Source organism: Perca fluviatilis, chromosome 7 (genome assembly GCF_010015445.1).
Source record: "Perca fluviatilis chromosome 7, GENO_Pfluv_1.0, whole genome shotgun sequence".
Lineage (NCBI taxonomy): Eukaryota > Metazoa > Chordata > Actinopteri > Perciformes > Percidae > Perca > Perca fluviatilis.
In genome coordinates, this window is record NC_053118.1 from 8592806 (window position 1) to 8614225 (window position 21420).

Genomic DNA, 21420 nt, shown 5'->3' on the forward strand with positions numbered 1-21420 from the left:
GCTAGCTAAACATTGTGCCGTTGGCAGGGTTCAGGTTAAGCTACCTAACGTTAACGTTAGCTAGCGGCTACCTAAAGTTGATGTTAGCTAGCACTAGCTATTACTAGCGATTTCTAGTCGGCGACATATTTTGAGCTTCATTTAATAAACATAACCTGTAGTAGTACACAATCGTATGTGTATTGTTTTGCTTACAATGTGCGGAATTACATTACGTTGCCTATTCATGTCTATTTATTTCTATTTCTTCAACAGGGGTCGCCATTGTTGTTTATGTGTGTGTGACATCAAAAACTGTAACTGGGAGTACAACGATCTGGTACGAGTTCACGGGTAGGAAGTTACGGGTTTGACCGCCGTTCCAGGGCGCTTTCACGGGTAGAAGGTTGTGAAAACGCGGGTTACCGGTAGCCTGGAACGCAGCATGAGACACACAAGGCACTACAACAATCTGGCAAATGACAAAGGATGCAAGGTGAGCATATATGCACTGGGACAGGGGAAGACGATTACACACACGTGACACACATTAGGGAAGGGAAGGTAATCACACAGGCGGGAAGGGAAGACCTGAAACAGAGACAGACAGTGAGTTAACAAAAAAAAACAGGAAGTCAGGGAAACAAACAAAACATGAACAAGCAGGACCACAACGACAGCTGCAACCATGATTTAGGTGCCACCCTAATCTATAAGCCTATTTACCAAATGTCCAAGAATGGAAGGGTGTTTAAAGCTTCATGTTACTTTACACATGGAAATATGTGTATTCATCAATTTCACACAGATTTTACATTTGGGAAAAAGAAAGCACTGGTATCTAATCAGTATTCTGTGTCAGCAGATACCTAGTCTTGCATTGGCAGACCTTCCCCTATATGCTCTGGTTTATTGGCATTTCTTCAAACCAATCACAATCGTCTTGGGCGGTGCTAAGTGCCAGACGGAGCAACGGTGCAGCTGAAAAATAGCCTCGGGAAGGAACTTGTTTTGGTGGAACATGTGTACGTTCAGAGGTTGTTTTAGTCGTGCAACAGAAAACTCTGACTGGACAGATAGTCTAGCTAGCTGTCTGGATTTACCCTGCAGAGATCTGAGGAGCAGTTACCCATAGTCCTCACAAATCCACCGGAGTTTAACATTACAACACTAAGAAAGTGGAAGGTAACGGACATCCGGCCGAAAAGAGTGACTGGCGGCACTGGAGTAATCCCGGAAGTGGAACGTCGTGGATTTAGACAAGCAGATACCCTAAGTTTAGTTAAAAGGGTAAAAAATAAAATAAAATCAGCATGTTGATCCCTACTTGTTCTGGAGAGATTCATAAACAAATATCTAAAATACAGGTATTATTTATTTAGAACCCTCTGTGTGTGTGTGTGTGTGTGTGTGTGTGTGTGTGTGTGTGTGTGTGTGTGTGTGTGTGTGTGGGTTTTCTTTTAAATATCTCGAGAACCATTTGTCTGATCTACTTCACACTTGGCGAGGTTTATTGCTGGGTACTCAATAAACTTAGTGTTTGGAATTTGGAGCAGTTTGGACAGTAATAAATAATAATAAATATGATCGAAACTAAATAGCGAAGGTTTAGGAAAAAAAATGCTGGCATAATGCTGGCTTCGCTGCTTCTGTGTCTACCTTTTACAATAAAAGCCTAGCTTAAATTCACTCCGAGCATTTCGCTAAGAGGAAACTCAATAAAAAGGCATTTTTTTGCTGACACAAAAGCCAGACACTATATCGTATCGGGCAAAACCTGTCTTCCTCCATCTCGCTCAGAACCGGTCTGGTTGTGTAACGTTAAGTGCTGTGTGCTAACTTATACCTCCGCTAATTAAATCCATACTTTAACGTTTATAATGATCAAGCCACTAAGCCTGTTTGGAAAAATTACCTTAGCCGAAGTTAAATTCATTAACTGTAATAATGACGAAATGAGAAAGCAAGTCGTTAAACACTGACTGTGTCAACATGCAATATCATTGACGAAAAACATGACAATAAAATGTAGTTAAAATAAATTCTCTCTCTCTCTCTCTCTCTCTCTCTCTCTCTCTCTCTCTCTCTCTCTCTCTCTCTCTCTCTCTCTCTCTCTCTCTCAGCTGAGTTCGTCTTTTGTACTCTTTTGTATTTATCAACCACTTGAACCAAGTGGTTGATAAATTATTCAAATAAAAGATGGAGAAAAAAAAAAGTTAAAATGTCTATGTAACAGTAAGAATGTTTGATCATTTGATCATTTGATCAGGGATGCACCAAATCCGCACCCATCAAAAAGCCCAGTATTCAGCCAAATCCGAATATTGGGCTTTTTGACGGGGTTCGGTTTCTGCCGAACCTTAGAATTTTTTTCCACCGAACCCTACGCTTGCACTACGCGCGCTACGCTGGTTGACGCAATGACGCCGCCATTGATTACAGGAAGGTGTTTACGTAGGTGGAGCGTTCAATGCACTAGGATGTGAGAGAAAGTGAAATGGAACTTGTGAGCAGAAAAAGTCTTGTTTGGCAGTACTTTCAGTCAGAAGAAAGCGATTCAAGTCCAGCTACATGTTCAATTTGCAATGCCGATTTGTCTCGTGGTGGCCAGGGCCCTAAACAATACACAACATGGCCGCTGTTAAGACATTTGCGTATGAAACATTTGCGTATGAAACATCCGAAAGAATACGAGTTGTGCATGAAGGAATCTACAGACAGCAGCCAAAATGCAGCAACTTCAGGTACGGCAAAGGAAGGACAGTCACAGCTATAAACTTGTGTTAACCAGACGACCATTACCAGCTTTGCTAGCCCTACAACTGGGGGTAGCCTACTTTATGGGATTATACATCTAAAAGGCTAATATTTTGGATATTGATTGGATCTTGAGATAGGGTCAACATAGGCCTATGGTAATTGTCAAAATAGTTTTTCCCACTTGTCTTCCTGGCATAATGTTGCCTATTCTTTTTTTGTTTTTTTGTTTTTTAAAGTTAAAATAAAATAAAATGAAAAATACACTGCTGTGGACGTTGTTTACTTCATTAATGTGTTTACTTTGTTAATGGACTGAGGATGGGAGTAGGATTCGGTATTCGGTTTCGGCAGAATCTTAACCAGTGGAATTGGTATTCGGCCGAACCCCAAAAATCTGGATTCGGTGAATCCCTAATGTTGATGTAAATGTCATTAGATCATTGTTGTGAGGTAACCGTGTGAAACTCACTGCAGCCAGTTTGTCAAAGCGAGCAAAGAGCTCATTGAGCAGTTTGACCAGCTCCTGAGCGCTGCAGGACGATGATAGCTGTGTGAAGCCTACGATGTCTGCAAACAAAATACTGGACAACAAGAGACAGATACAAGATGGGACATTAGTACTGATATCCTGCTTAATCAGTCACATAAACAGCATCCTTCTCGCACATTTTAAATGTTTTGACATTGATATTATTATGGAGCTGCAAAGATTAATCGATTAGTTGTCAACCATTAAATTAATCAGCAATTATTTTTGATAACCGTTTCATCGATTGAAGTCATTGTTTTTATGAAAATGGTACAAATTCTCTAAATCCAGCTTCTTAAATGTGAATATTGTTCTAGTTTCTTCACTTTCTTCTTTCTCTTTGAGAGTAAACTGAATATCTTGGAGTTGTGGACAAAACAACACATTTGAGGACGTCCTCTTGGGCTTTGGAAAACACTTATCGACTTTTTCACCATTTTCTGACATTTTAGAGACCAAACAACTAATCGGTTAATCGAGAAAATAATCAACAGATTAATCGATAATGGAAAAAATAGTTTGTTGCAGCCCTATATTGTTGGGATCTGTGACCAGCCTATCGCTTCAGAGCAGTAATTACTTCCTGGAAACCTGTCACTTTTTGGAAAACTGTGAATCTTAAGATGTTGACTGGCTGCACTCCATTTGGCTATGTCGGCGTACTTGTTACGTAGCGGCCAGGGTGGGGAACCCCACTGAAATCGAGTGCAGGTGGCACAGGAGGCAGCAGGAATGATATTGAATCTTAATCAGCTAATAATCCAACAGCATAATTGTAATATTTGTATTTTTAATCTTTTGCATGTTTGTGTGCTGCTTGTGCACGAGCCTTGCCACATTTTACTAATGCGCTGTTAAAATAACAATGAAATGCTGCGTTATGACTTTAGACCAGGTTTTTGTTTGGTCAATGGCACGATCACTTTCCACTACCTCAAGATAGCAATACGGCAAGAATGCACCTGAACACACCTCCCTGTAAGACCTGCACGCCTATGGGCGCAAAGATGGGCGCAGGAGCATTTGCTATTTAAACGACGTGGGCGCTAGACGGGTAATTGACAACTGTATCGGTCTTAAACTAGCAAAGACACTTGTGTCGGGCTTTGCGCTGCGCCGGGTGCAAGATAGGGCCCTTTATGTTTAGGGTTGTTGTGACTGATGAGCTACCAAGTCTACCAAAACAAAAAGGTTTCCTCAGAGGGCGTGCTCTTCTCTGCCATCTAACAGACTTCTGATAACAGAAAACTATTTAGTGCTCGGTTCGCTTAACATTAATGGCTTTGATTTGAGAATTTATGGGGTCTTTGACTTTGCTGGGGAGCCTCTGGAACCCTCTCAAGGATCCTGTAGATAGCTAGACACCACTTTGAGACTATCCTTGCTGCATACACAATCAAAAGAATCAACTAGGCAAGATTATTATTAAATATGAAAGTAAGGCTAAAAACTAACTTGTTCTGGTCAGACATACACCACCCTCAATGTCAAAAGCCTCCAAAGTAAGTTACCTGACGTTTTCGTGTCTGTACATGTACATGGTGTTGAACTGCTGCATCTCTTTCTGACTGGGCTCCTTCTTCATGTCCTGAAGCATCTCATCAGCTATGTGCTTTGGAAGGATGGAGAGTAGCAGACGTTCCTGTAGATGACAAAGAAAGATACACAGGGATATCATACATAGCTTCTGAAAAAAAATCAGGGACCATACTTCTATCAAAAATCTGCTTTGCCCTGTCACTGCGTTTACATGTAGTTTAAAAACCTAATAATATTTGGGTTAAGGAAATACCCCCAGTTTATCAAATGCCATGTAAAAACCATAAACCCTGGTTAACTGACCTAGATAATCTCCTTCAGTAAACAGGGTATTCCTGCATGTATACACCTTAACTGGGGAAAGCATGGGTTAACGCGTCTGTGCATGCTCCGTAGGTTACATTTGCCCCTTCCCACTATGCTGCAGTGGTTTTTTGACCTGGAAATAGAAGAGAGCAGTTGAAAGAAAAGGCACCAAAAACAACAGCAACCAACAGCAACAACACCAGCTTAAAGCCTTTAAACCCACTGAGGACCGTCTGCCTTACTCTTGCCTGTACTTAAAGTAAGGCATAGAGAACGCACAAAATGTACAGCACTGAAAAGTCGTCCATATTCTCCCTGCTTTCTAAGTTGTTTGGATTTTTAGTGCAGAAGAAAGTTCATCGCAAAGAACAAATCCCTCTGGAAAAAGACATGACCGACCTAGCGACAGCAGCATGTTGGATTGAGATGCTACAGTTAGAGGAAGTCTGGGCTGAACAGAAGATGGAAAAGGGGATTCAGCGACAAGAGAGAAGAGGAGATTCAGCGACGAGAGAGAAAAGGAAATTTAGCATTAAGAGAGACAACACGACAAGAGAGAGAAGAGGATAAAGAGAGAGCCCATCTGGAGAAGTTGGTCAGTTTGGAGGTTTAGAAAGGCTGCTGCAAAAAGATGGGATGAGCGGGCATTTGATATTAGACGTGCACAAGGTTTAATGCCACCTTTTGATTAAAGTGCTGTTGAGGTGTTTTTTAATATTTGAGAAGGTGGCGATGGAAAGTTATTGGCCTAAGGCTGAGTGGCCATTGTGTGCTTACTGGGAAAGCTCAAGATAGCAGTGGCGGCTTTGGACACGTGTGTGGGCTTTGAGTATGATGATCTGCTGAGGAAGGCTGTACTGAAAGCTTACGGCAGCGCACCGGAAGCTTACAGGCGACAGTTCCGCGATTTAAGAATAAATCGTATTTGGATCTGTGGCGAAAACAAGTAGTGGCGTTTGATCGTTAGATTATTTTCTGTAGTGCTTTTGACTATCAGGGCTTGAAAGACTTATTGTTGTTTGAATAGTTTAAGTCAGGATCCCCAGGGAGGTTGGGGTCTATCTCAACTAGAGCTGTCAATCTTCCTCTATAATACCATTCAAATTTATTTTTTTTAATATTCAAATAATATTCAAATATTTAATGCTCAAATGCAGCCTGTTAAATAATATGTACTACAGTATACTCCTCAGGCTAATGCATTGTCAATGCCACCATAAGCATGTGGTTGTTGTTACACGTTCTGTCCACTTGAGGGACTTCCAATATCAGCCTGGCCTTGAAGGGGACCTACATCATGGCGCATTGCACGCCAACTTTGTTTACATACATTTTCCACCACGAGCACACAGCGACGAACACAAAATCAACAGAGAACTCTGTAATGAAACACTATCTAACAAGTGTAGTGAAGCGGCTCTGTTGTAAAGGCTAACGGTGCTCAGTTAGCACAATGACATCATGTTAGAAAGCACAGCCGAAACAATTTTTCATAAACTAAGTAACAAACGATGCTAACGGCATCGGTACGTAACGTTAGCTTAGACCTCACAATGCCTTGTGTTTCTCACTCCCGCTAACTTATTGCTCATAAGACTTGACATGAGCGACACATGCGGGTAGGCCAAGGTGAGAAGAGGGAGATTAGCCAACGTTAGCCAACATATTTATTTAAAAAAAAAAGTCACATTCGAATAGTAATTTCAGCATTTGAATAGTATTGATATTTTTACTATTCGAATTATATTCGACTTTCAGGATTCGTTCCAACAACCCTAATCTCAACGACCATTAGGGGGACGGCCCAGGGTGTGCTGCAGAGTTGGCTAATGGTTATGCGGTGACCAGCCAGGTGGGCCACCATGACCTTGAAAAGCCTGGGGGAGAACACCAACAGAAGAGGTCCAGCCTGGGGATGTGTGGTTTCGTTCCTAAACTTTGCGGCAGTGGCTCTGGTCAGAGGAATGTCAGGAGCTAATTGGGATGGATCTCTCCCCAAGACAAACAAGGCAGCTCTCGCCACAGAGTTGAAGAAGATTGTTGCCCGAGCAGAATTCATCCCAGAACCATCAACAACCATTGTTGATTAAATCAGCTTGGTACAAAAGATGAAAGTGAATGATTTGCACAGATGGCAGAATCAACCCTAGCCAAGGTCCTGCATGAAGGAGGCAAGCGTGAACACATCGATGTTGTCTTTGATGTTTACAAGGACAGGTCAATCAAAGATTCAGAAAAAGCAAACATTGGGGGAAAGTTTGGGGATCCGGTTCAAGAATATTGTTTCTGGCCACATCAATAAAAGGAGGAAATATGGGCTGAAATATGTGCCACCAGAAACTGAATTTGAATCATTTATATTTGAATTGCTAAACTTGAATAATTGCGTTGAAAAACTGAATTTGAATCACGTCATTTGAAATTGTATTGTTTAATTTGAATCATTGCATTGAAAAACTTAATCTGAATAGTATAATTTGAAATTGAATTTATTTGTTTGGAACTGAAGTCCAATAAAATGTTATCCTCACTGAAAATTCAACTCTCTATATATCTTCAAATTCAGTTCTCAAAATTAAATTTCAAGTTACTTTGACAGACATCTGGGTAGTTGAAGGATGAAAGAAGAGCAATCGAGCGCAGATCGATAGAGTTCAGTGGCGCAGATACACAGGACTCCTCTTTGGCCAGTCAGGTACAAAAAGGTTCCAAACTCATACAGTAATGTAATTCATATTACTTCAAGAGGTGATAACCACTAATAAGCTGTAGAGTGCGGATCGGGCCGCATTTTTCTGTCAGAGCCTAGCCTGCGTCTGAGAGAGCAGTAACCGAACCCGGCCCGAGCCTGACAGGCATTAAGATATTTATGTCCGAGCCCGACACAGTTAAAATCTCATGCTAATGACACATACGTTTGTTTGTGTGTGTGGAAAGCCCACTTTTATTAAGCAACTGTAGGAAGGCATTCGGAAAAGTCAACAGATGAGTGCATCAGCGCACACAGGGCAACAAGCGCACGTTAACACAGGCGTGCACCTAATAAGCTTTTTTTTTATTTAAAATGTTCAATGCCTTATCGCGCTGATGGGACCGAGCCCGACCCGAATCCAAACATCATTTCTAAATATCTGTCCGAACCTGGCCCGGCCCGTTGGGTATCCATCCTCTAATAAGCTGCCAGTCAGCAAGGTCTATCATATACAAATATAATCTAGGGATGTATAGCAATTAAACTAGAACCCTGATGGTACTGACATTTCAAATTTTGGGTCTTGGCCAGTGGTGGAAGAAGTATTCAGATCTATTACTTAAGTAAACATATTAATACCACACTTTTAAAATACTGTATTACAAGGAATAGTCATGCATTGAAAATGTTACTTAAGTAAAAGTATGTAAGTATCATCAGGGAAATGTACTTAAAGTATTCAAAGTAAAAATACTCAATGCAGGAAAATCCTCACATTTTAGAAATTGGACACGATCCAAACTGTTCTGTGTTTAATGGTCTAATCATTTCAGCTGGACTTGTAGGCCATTATATTGTTGGCTAGTTTAATTTATAATATAACATTGTATTTTATAAACTACATGTGTTTTGTGTGCAAAAGTCTTAATTTGTAAAGTAACTAAAGCTGATGATGTAGTGGAGTACAAAGTACAATATTTATCTCTGAAATGTAGCGGAGTAGAAGTAGAAAGTGGCATGAAAAGAAAAGACTCAAGTAAAGTACAAGTACCTCAACATTTGTACTTAAGTACAGTACTTTCCAACACTGGTCTTGGCCCATGGACTATATTCTGCACATTGATAGCTGTGTTGTAATTCTGATTGAACATTAGGCTCTAAATCACATTCCGTCTCCTTTTAAACTGCTGTGTAGACAACATTTGCCCATCAGTTTACTTGAAACTGGAAGAACAGCAGCATGCCGCTTGTGGCGTTGTTGCTTTCTGAATTACCTGTACTAATCAACCGTAGAAACGGCGCAGCCACACCGCTGTGAAAGCACCCCGAGTCATTTATCAGAGTCTGGCTGTTCACCCTCCCGTTGGCAGTCTCTGCTCGAGCTTATCTTTATAATGGAGTTAACTAAAGCTAACCGGAGCTAACAGCTAATCGAGCCTTCCGTTCATCTCCGTGCGTGTATCCATGAGAGTTGTTTGAATGATAGAAATCTGTTCAGATGAGCTCTTAATGTAATTATCTGTTAATGTTATGTAGTCATTGTTTTCAATAAATCGTTCATAAACCTTTGTTTGACTAGTTTATTACTGAACCCAGCCATCACTCAGCACACCGTCACATCCTGCGCCGCCCACCACCACAAGTAAATTCTCAACCTGTGGGAACCACTGGAACGCGCTAGTGTTTCTGGCCCCAAATCTGCTGACTAAATAACCTTTTTTATGCCCACCATTACCACCCCCCACGTTTTTTTAGGACTATATATTTTTATTATTTAAATTGCTAGTTGTTGGCACTTGTCCCTATGCACGTTCATAGCAGCAAAAATGGCAGGTGGGGATACAGTTCGAATTTTTTTTTTTTTTTACTTCTTAGGCTGTGTACTTGTGTTATTAAATTATCTGGGGCACATAACAGTGATATATAACAAACGACGTATACTGGAATTCATTCAAGATATTAATTTGTTTAAAAAATTTATAAATAAATATTTTTAAATTTGACTGAAAGAGACAATTATATTGTTAATCGCAAATCTGGAAAGTGTCCTGAGATATCTTCTGTTATGATTTAACACTATAAAATAAGTAAAACTTAATTGAACCCTGTTATTCATCTGAAAACCAATGTATATGGGTATTTATTAGTGTTGTTGATGGAGTCAGGTCCAAATGTTGATGGTAGTATCCGATCCGAATACTACCGTTTGCATAGGAACCGGTTCAATAGTGGAACTGGGTTTCGGTACCCAACCCTACTCATAGTCATGTTAAATTGTAGTCCAATCCCGTGTTTTGGTAGCCTGACAAGCCAGACCCACATCAAGACGTTGGGTCTGGGAACTCACCATTGACGGAACTCAATCTGAGTGGCGGTGACGGTTGTCTTTCAAATTCCCTCTGCACGCAATAGGATAGCTCTACAACCAACCAGAGCAACGAAGAAGGTAGCGAAGCTAGTTGATGGATTAAGCTTTTGCCGTATCCGGTTGGCAGAACTCTGAACACATCTTCCTTTTTTAAGAATTATTTCAGTGCCGTTCTTTGTTCTTTTCTCAAACCATTGCTATTAAGCTATGAGTGTTAACTGTATAGCCCACTTGTTCTGGCTGCAAACAATAGACAGCGCTGATGGTTACCTTAGCACGCATATAACAATAACCATAGTAAATCAAAGGCAGCATGCTAGCTACCTTCATATGTTAAGCTAAAAGTCAATGGTTTGGGCTACTACTTAGCCTAGTGCAGGGCTATTGAGGCCACACCCACTGCACAGATCATTTCTTAAATCAAACATTCTACAGCAGATTGAAGCTAATTGAAGACAGATTGAAGCCAGTACTGTATTGGAGCCCAAGGACTACATCCCATCCAAATTCCCATAATTTCCATTAATTCCCCAGCTAAACTTTCCATGGAAAGCAATATAAAAAAATATCCCGTTTATTCCCTTGAAAGTTTCCAAATTGGAATGTTTCCAAAATTCCCCAGCTAAACTTTCCATGGAAAGTTTCTGGAAATTTACTGGAAAATTTCCGCCTCTTTGCAACCCTAAACATCAGTGATAATTTATTGATCTAAAGAATGTAAAGAATACACAAGTTAAGACAGGAACATTTTCATCATGGCAATAAATCTGGCAAATACTTGGCAAATCAAATAAAAAGAAACAGAAAAAACTACAATTGTAGCATTACAGGACTCAGCAGGGAAGCTTACTCACTCACCAATTGAAATAAATCAAATTCTATCATTTCTATAACCGTCTCTATTCATCAGAAAAAGATCCAGACAACGAAGAGTTTAACCACTTTCTCAACTACATCAACTTACCCAAAATTGACAAAGATCAAAAAAATAAATTAGAAATTCCAATATCTCAAGATGAATACCATGCTGCACTTAAATTAATGTCAAACAACAAAGCACCCGGTTCAGCTTCCCTGCTGAGTTCTATAAACACTTCTGGTCAATTTTAGCCCCACTCTTCATCCGAATGGTAAATGAATCAAAACATAATTCCAGACTTCCGGCAACCACTAACACAGCAACAATTTTGCTTCTACTCAAACCCAATAAGGATCCAACCCTACCAGCAAGTTACAGACCAATTTCATTAATCAATGTAGACACCAAAATCATCGCCAAAGCTCTAGCAGTCAGATTAGAAAAGGTCATTCCATCCATAATCCATCCCGACCAAACAGGTTTTGTTAAAGGCAGGCTAGCCTCAAGTAATACACGCAGACTATTTAATATTATGTATCACTATACAACCAAAAAAACAACAATACAGTCATAGTTACATTAGACGCCAAGAAAGCATTTGACAGAGTCAATTGGAAATTCCTGTTTTCCACATTAGAGCGGTTTGGCTTTGGGGACTCATTCATTAATTGGGCCAAACTATCATACACCTCACCGTCAGCCACAATCACCACCAATGGACTAACCTCACAAAGCTTCACTTTGTACAGAGGGACTAGACAAGGATGCTCGTTCTCACCTCTCTTATTCACTATTTTCATTGAACCCTTAGCCGCAGCCATACGCCAAAATACGCTCATCACAGGCATCAGGACCGTAAATATGCATCATAAATATATATAGATATATTACGGTTCCTGCAAAACCCCTTAACCTCAATACAAGAGACAATCAAAGTCATAAACTCATTTGCCAATATATCGGAATACTCGATCAATTGGTATACATCATCTGTTCTCCCGTTACAACTCAAAAGTTGGGATGCAGCAGCCATCACACTACCTATACCCTTATGCACTGACCACATCACCTACCCTGGGTATAGGAGTTTCCCCCAGGCTGTCAGACCTATTTACATTAAACTTCACCCCCCTTCTGAAATCCGTTCAGGAAGACCTCCAACGCTGGACAAACCTACCACTTTCCGTCATGGGCAGGATATCCACTATCAAAATGACAATATTATCCAAAGTAAACTACCTCCTCTCAATGACCCCAATAAACCAACCACTTCTTGGTTTAAATCTTTAGACTCAGCAATCACAAAATTTTACTGGAAAAATAAGACCCCAAGAACAAAACCCACCCTTCAAAAACCAAAAAGCCTAGGAGGATTAGAAGCACCAAATCTCGCCCTGTACTGTTTGGCAAATCATCTTCAATATGTGCACAGATGGACTCACCCCAAACAATCCAATATCACCTGGTTAGACATAGAACAAACTATTTGCAATAACCTCCAGACCTCCCATTTCTCACCCCAACAATTAAGAAACATCCCTGTTTCAAAGCCCCCACTATTGGCTCAAGTCTGACAGCCTGGTGGAAATTCCTCAACATTACTAACACGAAGCCTTCACCCTCGAAACTCACAATTTGAAATAACCCCAACTTCAATTGCAACAAGAGAACTCCCAATTTCCACACCTGGATAGACAAAGGCATTATTCATCTGAAACACATTTTTCTCAATGGCAAATTCTCCACATTTGCGGACTTGGTCCAGAAATGTGGCATCACCGACAAACACTTCCTACAATATCTACAGATTAAATCAGCAATTAAATCAACCATCAACACCTCAATGGTCAATTTAGAATTTGCTACATTGGTCTCACAGTTAATCAATATACCATCCTCAAAAAAACTACTCTGGACTACTCTACTCTAATTTGTGGACCCAAGTCTGCAAAAATGCCTTTCTCGTGACCAAAAACATTAACTTGCAGCTAATACAATACAAGACTATCCACAGGACTCACCTCACTGGACAGGAATGATTTCACATGGGTTTCACTTCAGACATCTGTACCCACTGCACACAGAATTGCCCAGACACATATATTCATGCACCCTGGCACTGTACTCCTATTAAACAACTCTGGGAAAAGATTACAGGGCTTCTTTCCACCTTTGGCTGCTGCATCCCAACTTCCCCATCTCTCTGTCTGCTTGGAGATACCTCCACAATCAACCTGAACCATCTTAACAGTAAAACCTTGCTGGTCGCTCTGGCTGTTGCCAAGAAAACCATCCTCATGAACTGGAAAACAAAGAACAAACTTCATATCTCTATATGGAAAAACATATTATTGGATCACATCTCACTAGAAATATTAAATAGCCCATCTGAAAACAACTCAAAAGACTCCCTCTCCATATGGCCATCACTCTCTAAATTCCTAAAGTCATAGCTCTGTTGGACTGCTCTGCCTGAGACCCAGTTCACCTTCCTTATCAAACATGCCTCATCATTGCCCCCCATACACTCTCACCGCTCATGCCACACCAATACATAATAAAGTATTCTAAACAAATCAGTAGGATTGGGATGATTTGGCATCATTCACCCTTGGACGCCCCACTCCTCCCGACTCCTCCCCCCTGGGAAGCCCTGTGCACCCAGCCCCCCAAACCCCTCCCCCGGGTCAGCTTGCTCCTCGGCCACAGTGGGGGCTGGAGCGAACAGAGGAAATTACTGGCTCTCTCACCTTGCTTCTCAATTCCCATAGACAAATACCCCTCATACCAAGCACCACCCACCTTTTTTTTTTCTCTTCTCCCTTCCTTCTGGTGAGCCTCACCTAATCCAACATACTCAAAACTTCATAACCACTCCCACCCATATCTATAACACAGTACCTCGACTGACAACATTTCATACGATAATTACATAAACACTCATCATTCGCACACTTACACACACACGGACGCGCCTATTAATGCACACACACGTACTTCCCCCACCCCCATTGTAAACTGTCCCCTGTAGCGTTTAGTCAAGTACTGTCTTTATGTTTTATGTTCTCTGTGTACACAAGCTCTGTTTATGTATGTCAAATAGTCTCTGTATACTGTATGTTACATGTGTCTTGGGTTATGTAAGGTTTGTGGATTTAAAAAATTATTTGTATAACACCTATGGCAACCTATGGTTCTTCTAAAAGAACAACGCCCCCTGACTCTGCAGCTACGTAGAATTGGATAGGTCACATTGGGGTGAGTTGGCGTGGCTTTCCCCCTTCCTAGCACTGCCCATGTTGATACATTTTTCACAGACGTATTTTTTGAATTTCAAGGATGCCAAAACTTTGGGGTTTAGTTACTCCTTAAACTCACACATATCAACACGAGAATGTTGTATTAGTTTCCTTCTGACCTGTTGCTGACTCTGCTCCTCCAGGTTGAGTTTGACTTCCAGTGACTGTCTCGCCTCCAGAAAGGCCTTCCGATGCTTCCGGTCAGCCATGTAGTACGACATGACGCCCACAGTGATGGCACAAACATAGATCACTATGTTGGCCAGCAGCTTGAAAACAAAAAATAATGCACAAGTTAGGGATCCATATTTAATAGATAGACACATGCACAATATTTAATATTGCATGCAGCATAAGGACATAACAGGGCACTACATAATGTTTTTAGGAGTCTAGCTTTAAAAGGTGATGTATAAATAATAATAATAATAATAATAATAATAATAATAGATAAAAGGTGCAAGCAGCAATGAACGGGCCCTCGCACTCCGCACACGTCAGGGGTGCCGGCTGCTCCCAGTCGATGTGGCCGTATAGTTCCGTGAACGTTGAACACAGCACACAAGATTTAGACTTAAAAGGGTAACTACCGTTTTTTTCAACATGGACCCTATTTTCCTATGTTTTTGTGTGTAAGTGACTAAAGGGAAAAACAATCTTTGAAATTGGTCCAGTATTAAGTGTGAACGCTGTAACCGACAGCCACAAACCGGGCTGCAATGTAACCCTATGGGGCAAATCATTTTAGCGTGTGTAAAGCCAACATATTTTCACATGTAAATTGGTAAACTATGTGTTTATGTCAACCAAAACTAGAGTTATGATGGTTGGAAAAGTCAGTCACTTGGACACAAAAACATAGGAAAATAGGGTCCAGGTTGAAAAAAAAACGGTAGTTACCCTTTAATTCCCTCCATATACTCCATATTCAAACTGTGCACCACTTCGTGTGTCCACTATGTGGCGCCAGAGAACACACACTATTTATACGTCATTTGTTTAAACCACATCATGTCATCGAATCGAATGGTTTTCATCAGGGCTTAATTCCTGTTGCCAGTAAACTTTGTGGCGCTATGACTAGGCCTCATTATTGACTTGTACATGCTCTCAGGCCTGTTCTCTTATTTAAGCATAAAACAATTTGGGGCAGATTGGACAATGTACACTCAAGTTACAAACAACTACCTGTTTTGCAGCATTATATGGTAATTTGACACCTAACCATGCCAACACCATTGGACACAAGTGCAAAAGTTTCGCAATTTAGCTTCACCAAGGGCTTTAGATTATAGTGACCAATTTTGAAGTCAATGGGGTTAAATCTGTAGGAGGAGTTTGTTAAAGCAACCTGCAATTAGCTAAAATCATCCATAATTTGCACATTCATTTTAATACAGCTAATGTCCTGTTAGGTTTAGGGTATGGCTCCAAGAGGCTTTTTTGTAAGTTTGGACATACAGTACAGGCCAAAAGTTTGGACACACCTTCTCATTCAATGTGTTTCTTTATTTTCATAACTATTTACATTGTAGATTCTCACTGAAGGCATCAAAACTATGAATGAACACATATGGAATTATGTACTTAACAAAAAAGTGTGAAATAACTGAAAACATGTCTTATATTTTAGATTCTTCAAAGTAGCCACCCTTTGCTTTTTTGATAACTCTGCAAACCCTTGGTGTTCTCTCAATGAGCTTCATGAGGTAGTCACCTGAAATGGTTTTCACTTCACAGGTGTGCTTTGTCAGGGTTGATTAGTGGAATTATTTCCCTTATTAATAAAAAAGCAAAGGGTGGCTACTTTGAGGAATCTAAAATATAAGACATGTTTTCAGTTATTTCACACTTTTTTGTTAAGTACATAATTCCATATGTGTTCATTCATAGTTCTGATGCCTTCAGTGAGAATCTACAATGTAAATAGTCATGAAAATAAAAAGGAAACTCATTGAATGAGAAGGGGTGTCCAAACTTTTGGCCTGTACTGTATGCGTACCAAATTGTATACGTCCAGGTGAAACGCACTGCAGGGGCTACTTCTTTGAAATCTTGTAGGGGGCGCTATTGAGCCAATTTACCGAAATCAGGCCTGAGACCCATGTAAATCATTTCAGGCTTGGACTAATATCATGTAGTAAAGATTTGGGGTAGATCGGACAATGTCTGTTGGATCGTTCGCAGTGCCGAACAAAAAAAAAATAAATCACAATCTTGAAATTGAAGCATCATCAAGGTCTAGTTATTATTGTTATAAGTTACTGTTATTATATGTTTGATAAATTATTTATATTCCCTCCTTTTTTGTGCTGATCCAAAAATTAAATTTAAATTGAGGATTTTGTTCGGTGGATTTTTTTCACTGCAATGACTGACGTCATGAAATATGACAACAAGCATTCAAAGCTTTATTGGAAAACCTTCATAAAAGCTTTGAATGTAAAAAGAACAATGGCATTCAGTGCAGCCCTACTAAGGCAAATACATTGTTGCATAACCCTCATTTTCTCACCAACTTTTCCTGTTCTATGTGTTATAACTACTAGTTATAACACAAAACAATCTTGATAATGACTTGAGTTGGGTATCAAACCTTAAACTCGGCTATGTACAATACAATTCCTTAGTATACTTTGTAGCCCTAAATGTGAAACAGAAGCTGTAATTGGCTTTTGGCCAACTGCATCTATGAAACCACTTTTGTGTTCAAAGTCCTAAAGACTTCTGTGAGTGGAGATTACATACAAGTAAATGCATTTCAGGACAACCATACCCCTGTCCCTCCACACCACCTCCATTCCAAATCATACCTGTCTACCAAGTGCTGCCCCCTGGATGTCCTCCTGCTGCTGCTGGGCGATAGTGACGCCCAGAACCAGGGTGTGGACCCCGCAGGATACAGTAGTGATGAGCACGATTGGTGTTAGCCTCAAAGGAAGAGTCAGAAAAAATGAGAAGCTGAAGAAAGCCTGCCAGCCCACCGTGTCACTGGCCTGGTGGAAGCGAGCATAGTTCAGACCCAGGTAGCAGAATATCTGAGCTGCTATGAGCACCCACAGGGCATAGGGCACCACCCGTCTCGAGATGCGGTCCGGCAGCAGCCCAAAGCGACACAGCAAGTAGAGGATAATATCTGCCGCCAGTCCCATTGATGCCACTAAAACGGAAGCCAGCTTGTCAGTGGTGTAGACCACCGTACACATGACGATGATGTAGCTGTCGAAGAGGGCGGCGAACACGACGAGCACCAGCAGGGTTTCGTGCCTCTGCCGTCTGAAGTAGGTCTGGTAGAGGTTCTCCAGAGAGTCAGGCGCAAAGGTGAGGCGCATGAACCGCGGCAGGCAGAGGCAGCATCCTGAGCTCCGAACCGTGACCTCGTTTGAGCGCCCGACTGCCTGCCCGGGGTCAGAGGGCAGCGTCACCGAGCAGTCTGCCGAATACTCCGCCGAGTATTCTGGCTCGGAAAAGGCTCGGTTCCTAGGCATGGTGAACGCTCAGAGCTTCTGCTTCCTGCCTTCTCCTTTAATAAAAAAAAAATAAATAAATGGAAAGCAGTTTGTCGTCCTACAGGAGTAGACCAAAACCCTAAGAACTCTCAGGTATACATCATCTGCTTGTTTGTCTTCTGCTGAGTAACCACCTTTTCCCCTTGAGAGCACACATGGCACGAATCGCAGCTGTGTGTTGATTGTCAGGACCTGTACACTGGAGAGATATCACCTTGCATAGCCGCGTCTGTGGTCACTCCATCTAATGCTGTCTTTTCACTCAGTTAGTCCTGTGTCACATGCACAGATTGAGCACGCCTACTCTTTTTTTTTTTTTTTTTTTTTCATAATCCAAAGAGTGTGCACCTCTTGTTCCTCATTCAGCTTCACAAATGTGACAAATGTTTCGGCAGCTCCTCTCCACCGTTGTACTCCACAGCTGTGTACCATGTCAAAGTTGTTGAATTTATTAACATTGGATCAAATAAGGAGAGGTTTGTATGACTCCCTCTGTCTCCATCTTTTCTCTGGACTGGACAGCATTTTGGCCTTCCTTAGTCCCTCCTCACATGGCCTGAATAAAGAGGGAAACATGGGGAAGAAATTCACCAGTGGCTTAATATCTCAAACACACAGGGGGGGCATTTGTTTAGCATTCAACAAAACCTGATGATGAGGTTAGGCACAGTACATTCTCTAATTCCTGCACCTGGCAGACTGGCCGCTGTCTACTATGCGGAGACAAAGTCACGTCAACATCCATGTCTAAATCTAGCTGTTTATTACAGGGTTTCTATTCCTGGCAGGGGACTGGTAGCTGGCATAATGAAATCAATTCAAGCTGAACATTTTAAGTTGGTATGCCACATGGATGCCGAATTGAAAAAAAAAAAAAGACTCCTTGAATCGGCAGCAGGGTCTCTACATACAGGATACACAGGCTCCCTGCTGTAGGCCTACCTAGCTACATGTTGCGCTCTGTCTAATACACAGGTTGTGAAAACACAGTCAAAACATTAAGCTCAAGCCGTGCAAAGACAATCTACGCTGTCACGATAACCACGAATGTCAAAGCTGTAAATTGCCTGAGCGCTTGTAGGTGATACAAGACCAATGTCACTGACTTAGTCCTCCAGCAAACCTGTTTTAAATGGATGCTTTAGCTTCTCGGAGCTTAACAATATTTGACTGATACTTAACTGAACCTGATTTTCACTTGGGCTCTTTAGCCGGTCTAGTTACAGCGCCTGGTGTGTAATTTCCATCACCTGCTAACGTTACGCAGTAAACGGATAATTTTGTCCCCATTCTTCTTGATGATCTGAAAATCATGCACATTATAGATAACGTTACTGATGCGTCCGCTTACCGTGTGTAAAGCCCGATTCCGTATCCTTTGAGTGCTAGCGTTATTCCCCCTTTAGGCAGATGTGGGTGCCCTTAGCCTGCCGTAAACACAGCCTCCGAGTAAATTAAATCTCTGTCTAGATATAATATATATTTTTTTAAATGGTCATGGAAAGTAGCCTCGACGAGTACACTACATGGTACACTAACGTTAACCCCCGCTTCAGCTCGGGTGTTTTCCGAAAAAAATCAACTTCACCATCAAGCTACACGCATTAAAATCAACACTTCCGGTCACTTTCAGAATAATAGCCTACTTTTTTGTGCGCAAATATGCACTTTCAACCTTTTTTGGAGTAACGACTAAAATAAAGGGATTAAAGATTAAATTAAAGATCAAAGATTAAATTAATTTGTATGTGAATATGTATATGAATTACCGTTTGTTGTAAAATGCTATTTTCACATAATATAGCAAGATGGATAGCCTACTGTAGGCTAGTTGGATAAACACACAGTGACCCAATCGGTTTATATCTCAAACATTTTTAAAGGTCCCATGGCATGAAAATTTCACTTTATGAGTTTTTTTAACATTAATATGCGTTCCCCCCAGCCTGCCTATGGTCCCCCAGTGGCTAGAAATGGTGATAGGTGTAAACCGAGCCCTGGGTATCCTGCTCTGCCTTTGAGAAAATGAAAGCTCAGATGGGCCGATCTGGAATCTTCTCCTTATGAGGTCATAAGGAGCAAGGTTACCTCCCCTTTCTCTGCTTTGCCCGCCCAGAGAATTTGACCCACCCATGAGAGAGAGAGAGACATCATGGCTTTCAAACGAGCAAAGTGGCAGTTGGTCAAGGCCACCCCCCCCCCACACACACACACACACCTTTTCATATTCATATTATTATTTGCCATATGTCAACCTAGAAAGGTTCTATGTGAACATTTATTTTAGATTAGTTAAGATGGTTGGACAGTCTATCACATTCCCGGGGCGGCTGTACCATGGTCATCTACCAATCAGAAGGTCTGTGGTTCGATCCCTGGCCCTGCAGTCCCATGTTGAAGTGTGCTTGGGCCAGACAGTGAACCCTGAATTGCTCCCGATGTTGCGCCATTGGCGTGTGAATGTGTGTAAATGTTTATCTGATGAGCAGGTGGCACCTGATATGGCAGCCTCGGCCACAGTGTATGAATGTGTGTGAATGGTTCCTGCACTATGTAAAAGCGCTTTGAGTTGTCGTTAAGACTAGAACGCTATATAAATACAGTCCATTTAACACTGTTGAGCATAAACCTTTATTCTCGATCTTGGAAATGGCAATTAAATTAACTTTAAAAATGAACTTCTCAAGGTATGCTTACTAGCCTTTACAGAGCTTTCGACCGACTTTCATGGCCTTCAGCAGTGGATGGAGTTTGCTCAGTTGATATGTAGATGATGCCATAACAAAAAAGTAAACTCCATTAATGAAGACCTTGAGGTACGGTTGAAAGTTATGGCCATAGCTAGTAAGTGTACCTTGAGTTAAGATTTGGGTTTTTATGTCATCAGCAAAGTCCTATGTAAGCTACCATTGAGTATGCTTCATGAGCTTCAAAGGCTTTATTAATAGCCTGTATGAAGTCTGTTTCATATTCTTTCAGTGACAAATTATGATCACTGTGAAGCCAAAGTTAATGCACAAAATTGCTGTTTGACAAAAAGCTGTGGAAAAACTCAAAATCTCAAACATCAAATCATGCTTCAGCAGACAGTAAATTGAATATCTTATTAAAATTTGGTTTAATAAATAGTTTTTTATATTCTTTAGTCCACTAACTTTCATGCTTTTATTTTGAAGGGACAAGTTTAAAACCTGTATTGACTCTGGCATTGTCTGGCTAACTTGACTTGGCCACCTCTGTCCACATTTTCTCCACATGTATCCCCGCCCCCTTAAATCATCACCGCCTTTTTAATCACCATCCTCCTAGAGATTCAGGACAAGAAGCGTTTTGGGAGCAAGATGCTCATACTGCAGTATGGATCTGAGTAGGAAAGTTAATTGTTAATAATATATGCATACCAGAGGAGGCTGGTCCATAGAGGCAGAAGAGGTTGTTACTTCTCTATTTTTAAGAGTCAAGTGGGAGAACAAAAAAAAAAAAATAATAATAATATATATATATATAAAGAGTAATTGGTTGAAATAAACTATTACCAAATCTCAGTATCTATATATAAAATATTTTTGTTCTGGGAACG

The 21420-nt window shown here is 40.9% G+C and overlaps 1 protein-coding gene across 2 annotated transcripts in view; it reads right to left on the minus strand.

Moving 5' to 3' along the window:
- The window catches only part of adcy3a (adenylate cyclase 3a), a 47711-nt gene extending 28288 nt beyond the window's left edge, over window positions 1-19423 (minus strand). For both annotated transcript variants that reach the window (XM_039805350.1, XM_039805349.1), the window contains exons 1-5: window positions 19192-19423; window positions 17145-18396; window positions 14451-14600; window positions 4780-4910; window positions 3209-3320 (exon numbers count right to left, since the gene is read on the minus strand). In XM_039805350.1, coding sequence (XP_039661284.1) covers window positions 3209-3320; window positions 4780-4910; window positions 14451-14600; window positions 17145-17819 — 1068 coding nt within the window. In that variant the 5' untranslated portion in view covers window positions 17820-18396; window positions 19192-19423. The remainder of the gene's footprint in view (window positions 1-3208; window positions 3321-4779; window positions 4911-14450; window positions 14601-17144; window positions 18397-19191) is intronic.
- Between the last annotated feature and the right edge of the window lie 1997 nt (window positions 19424-21420).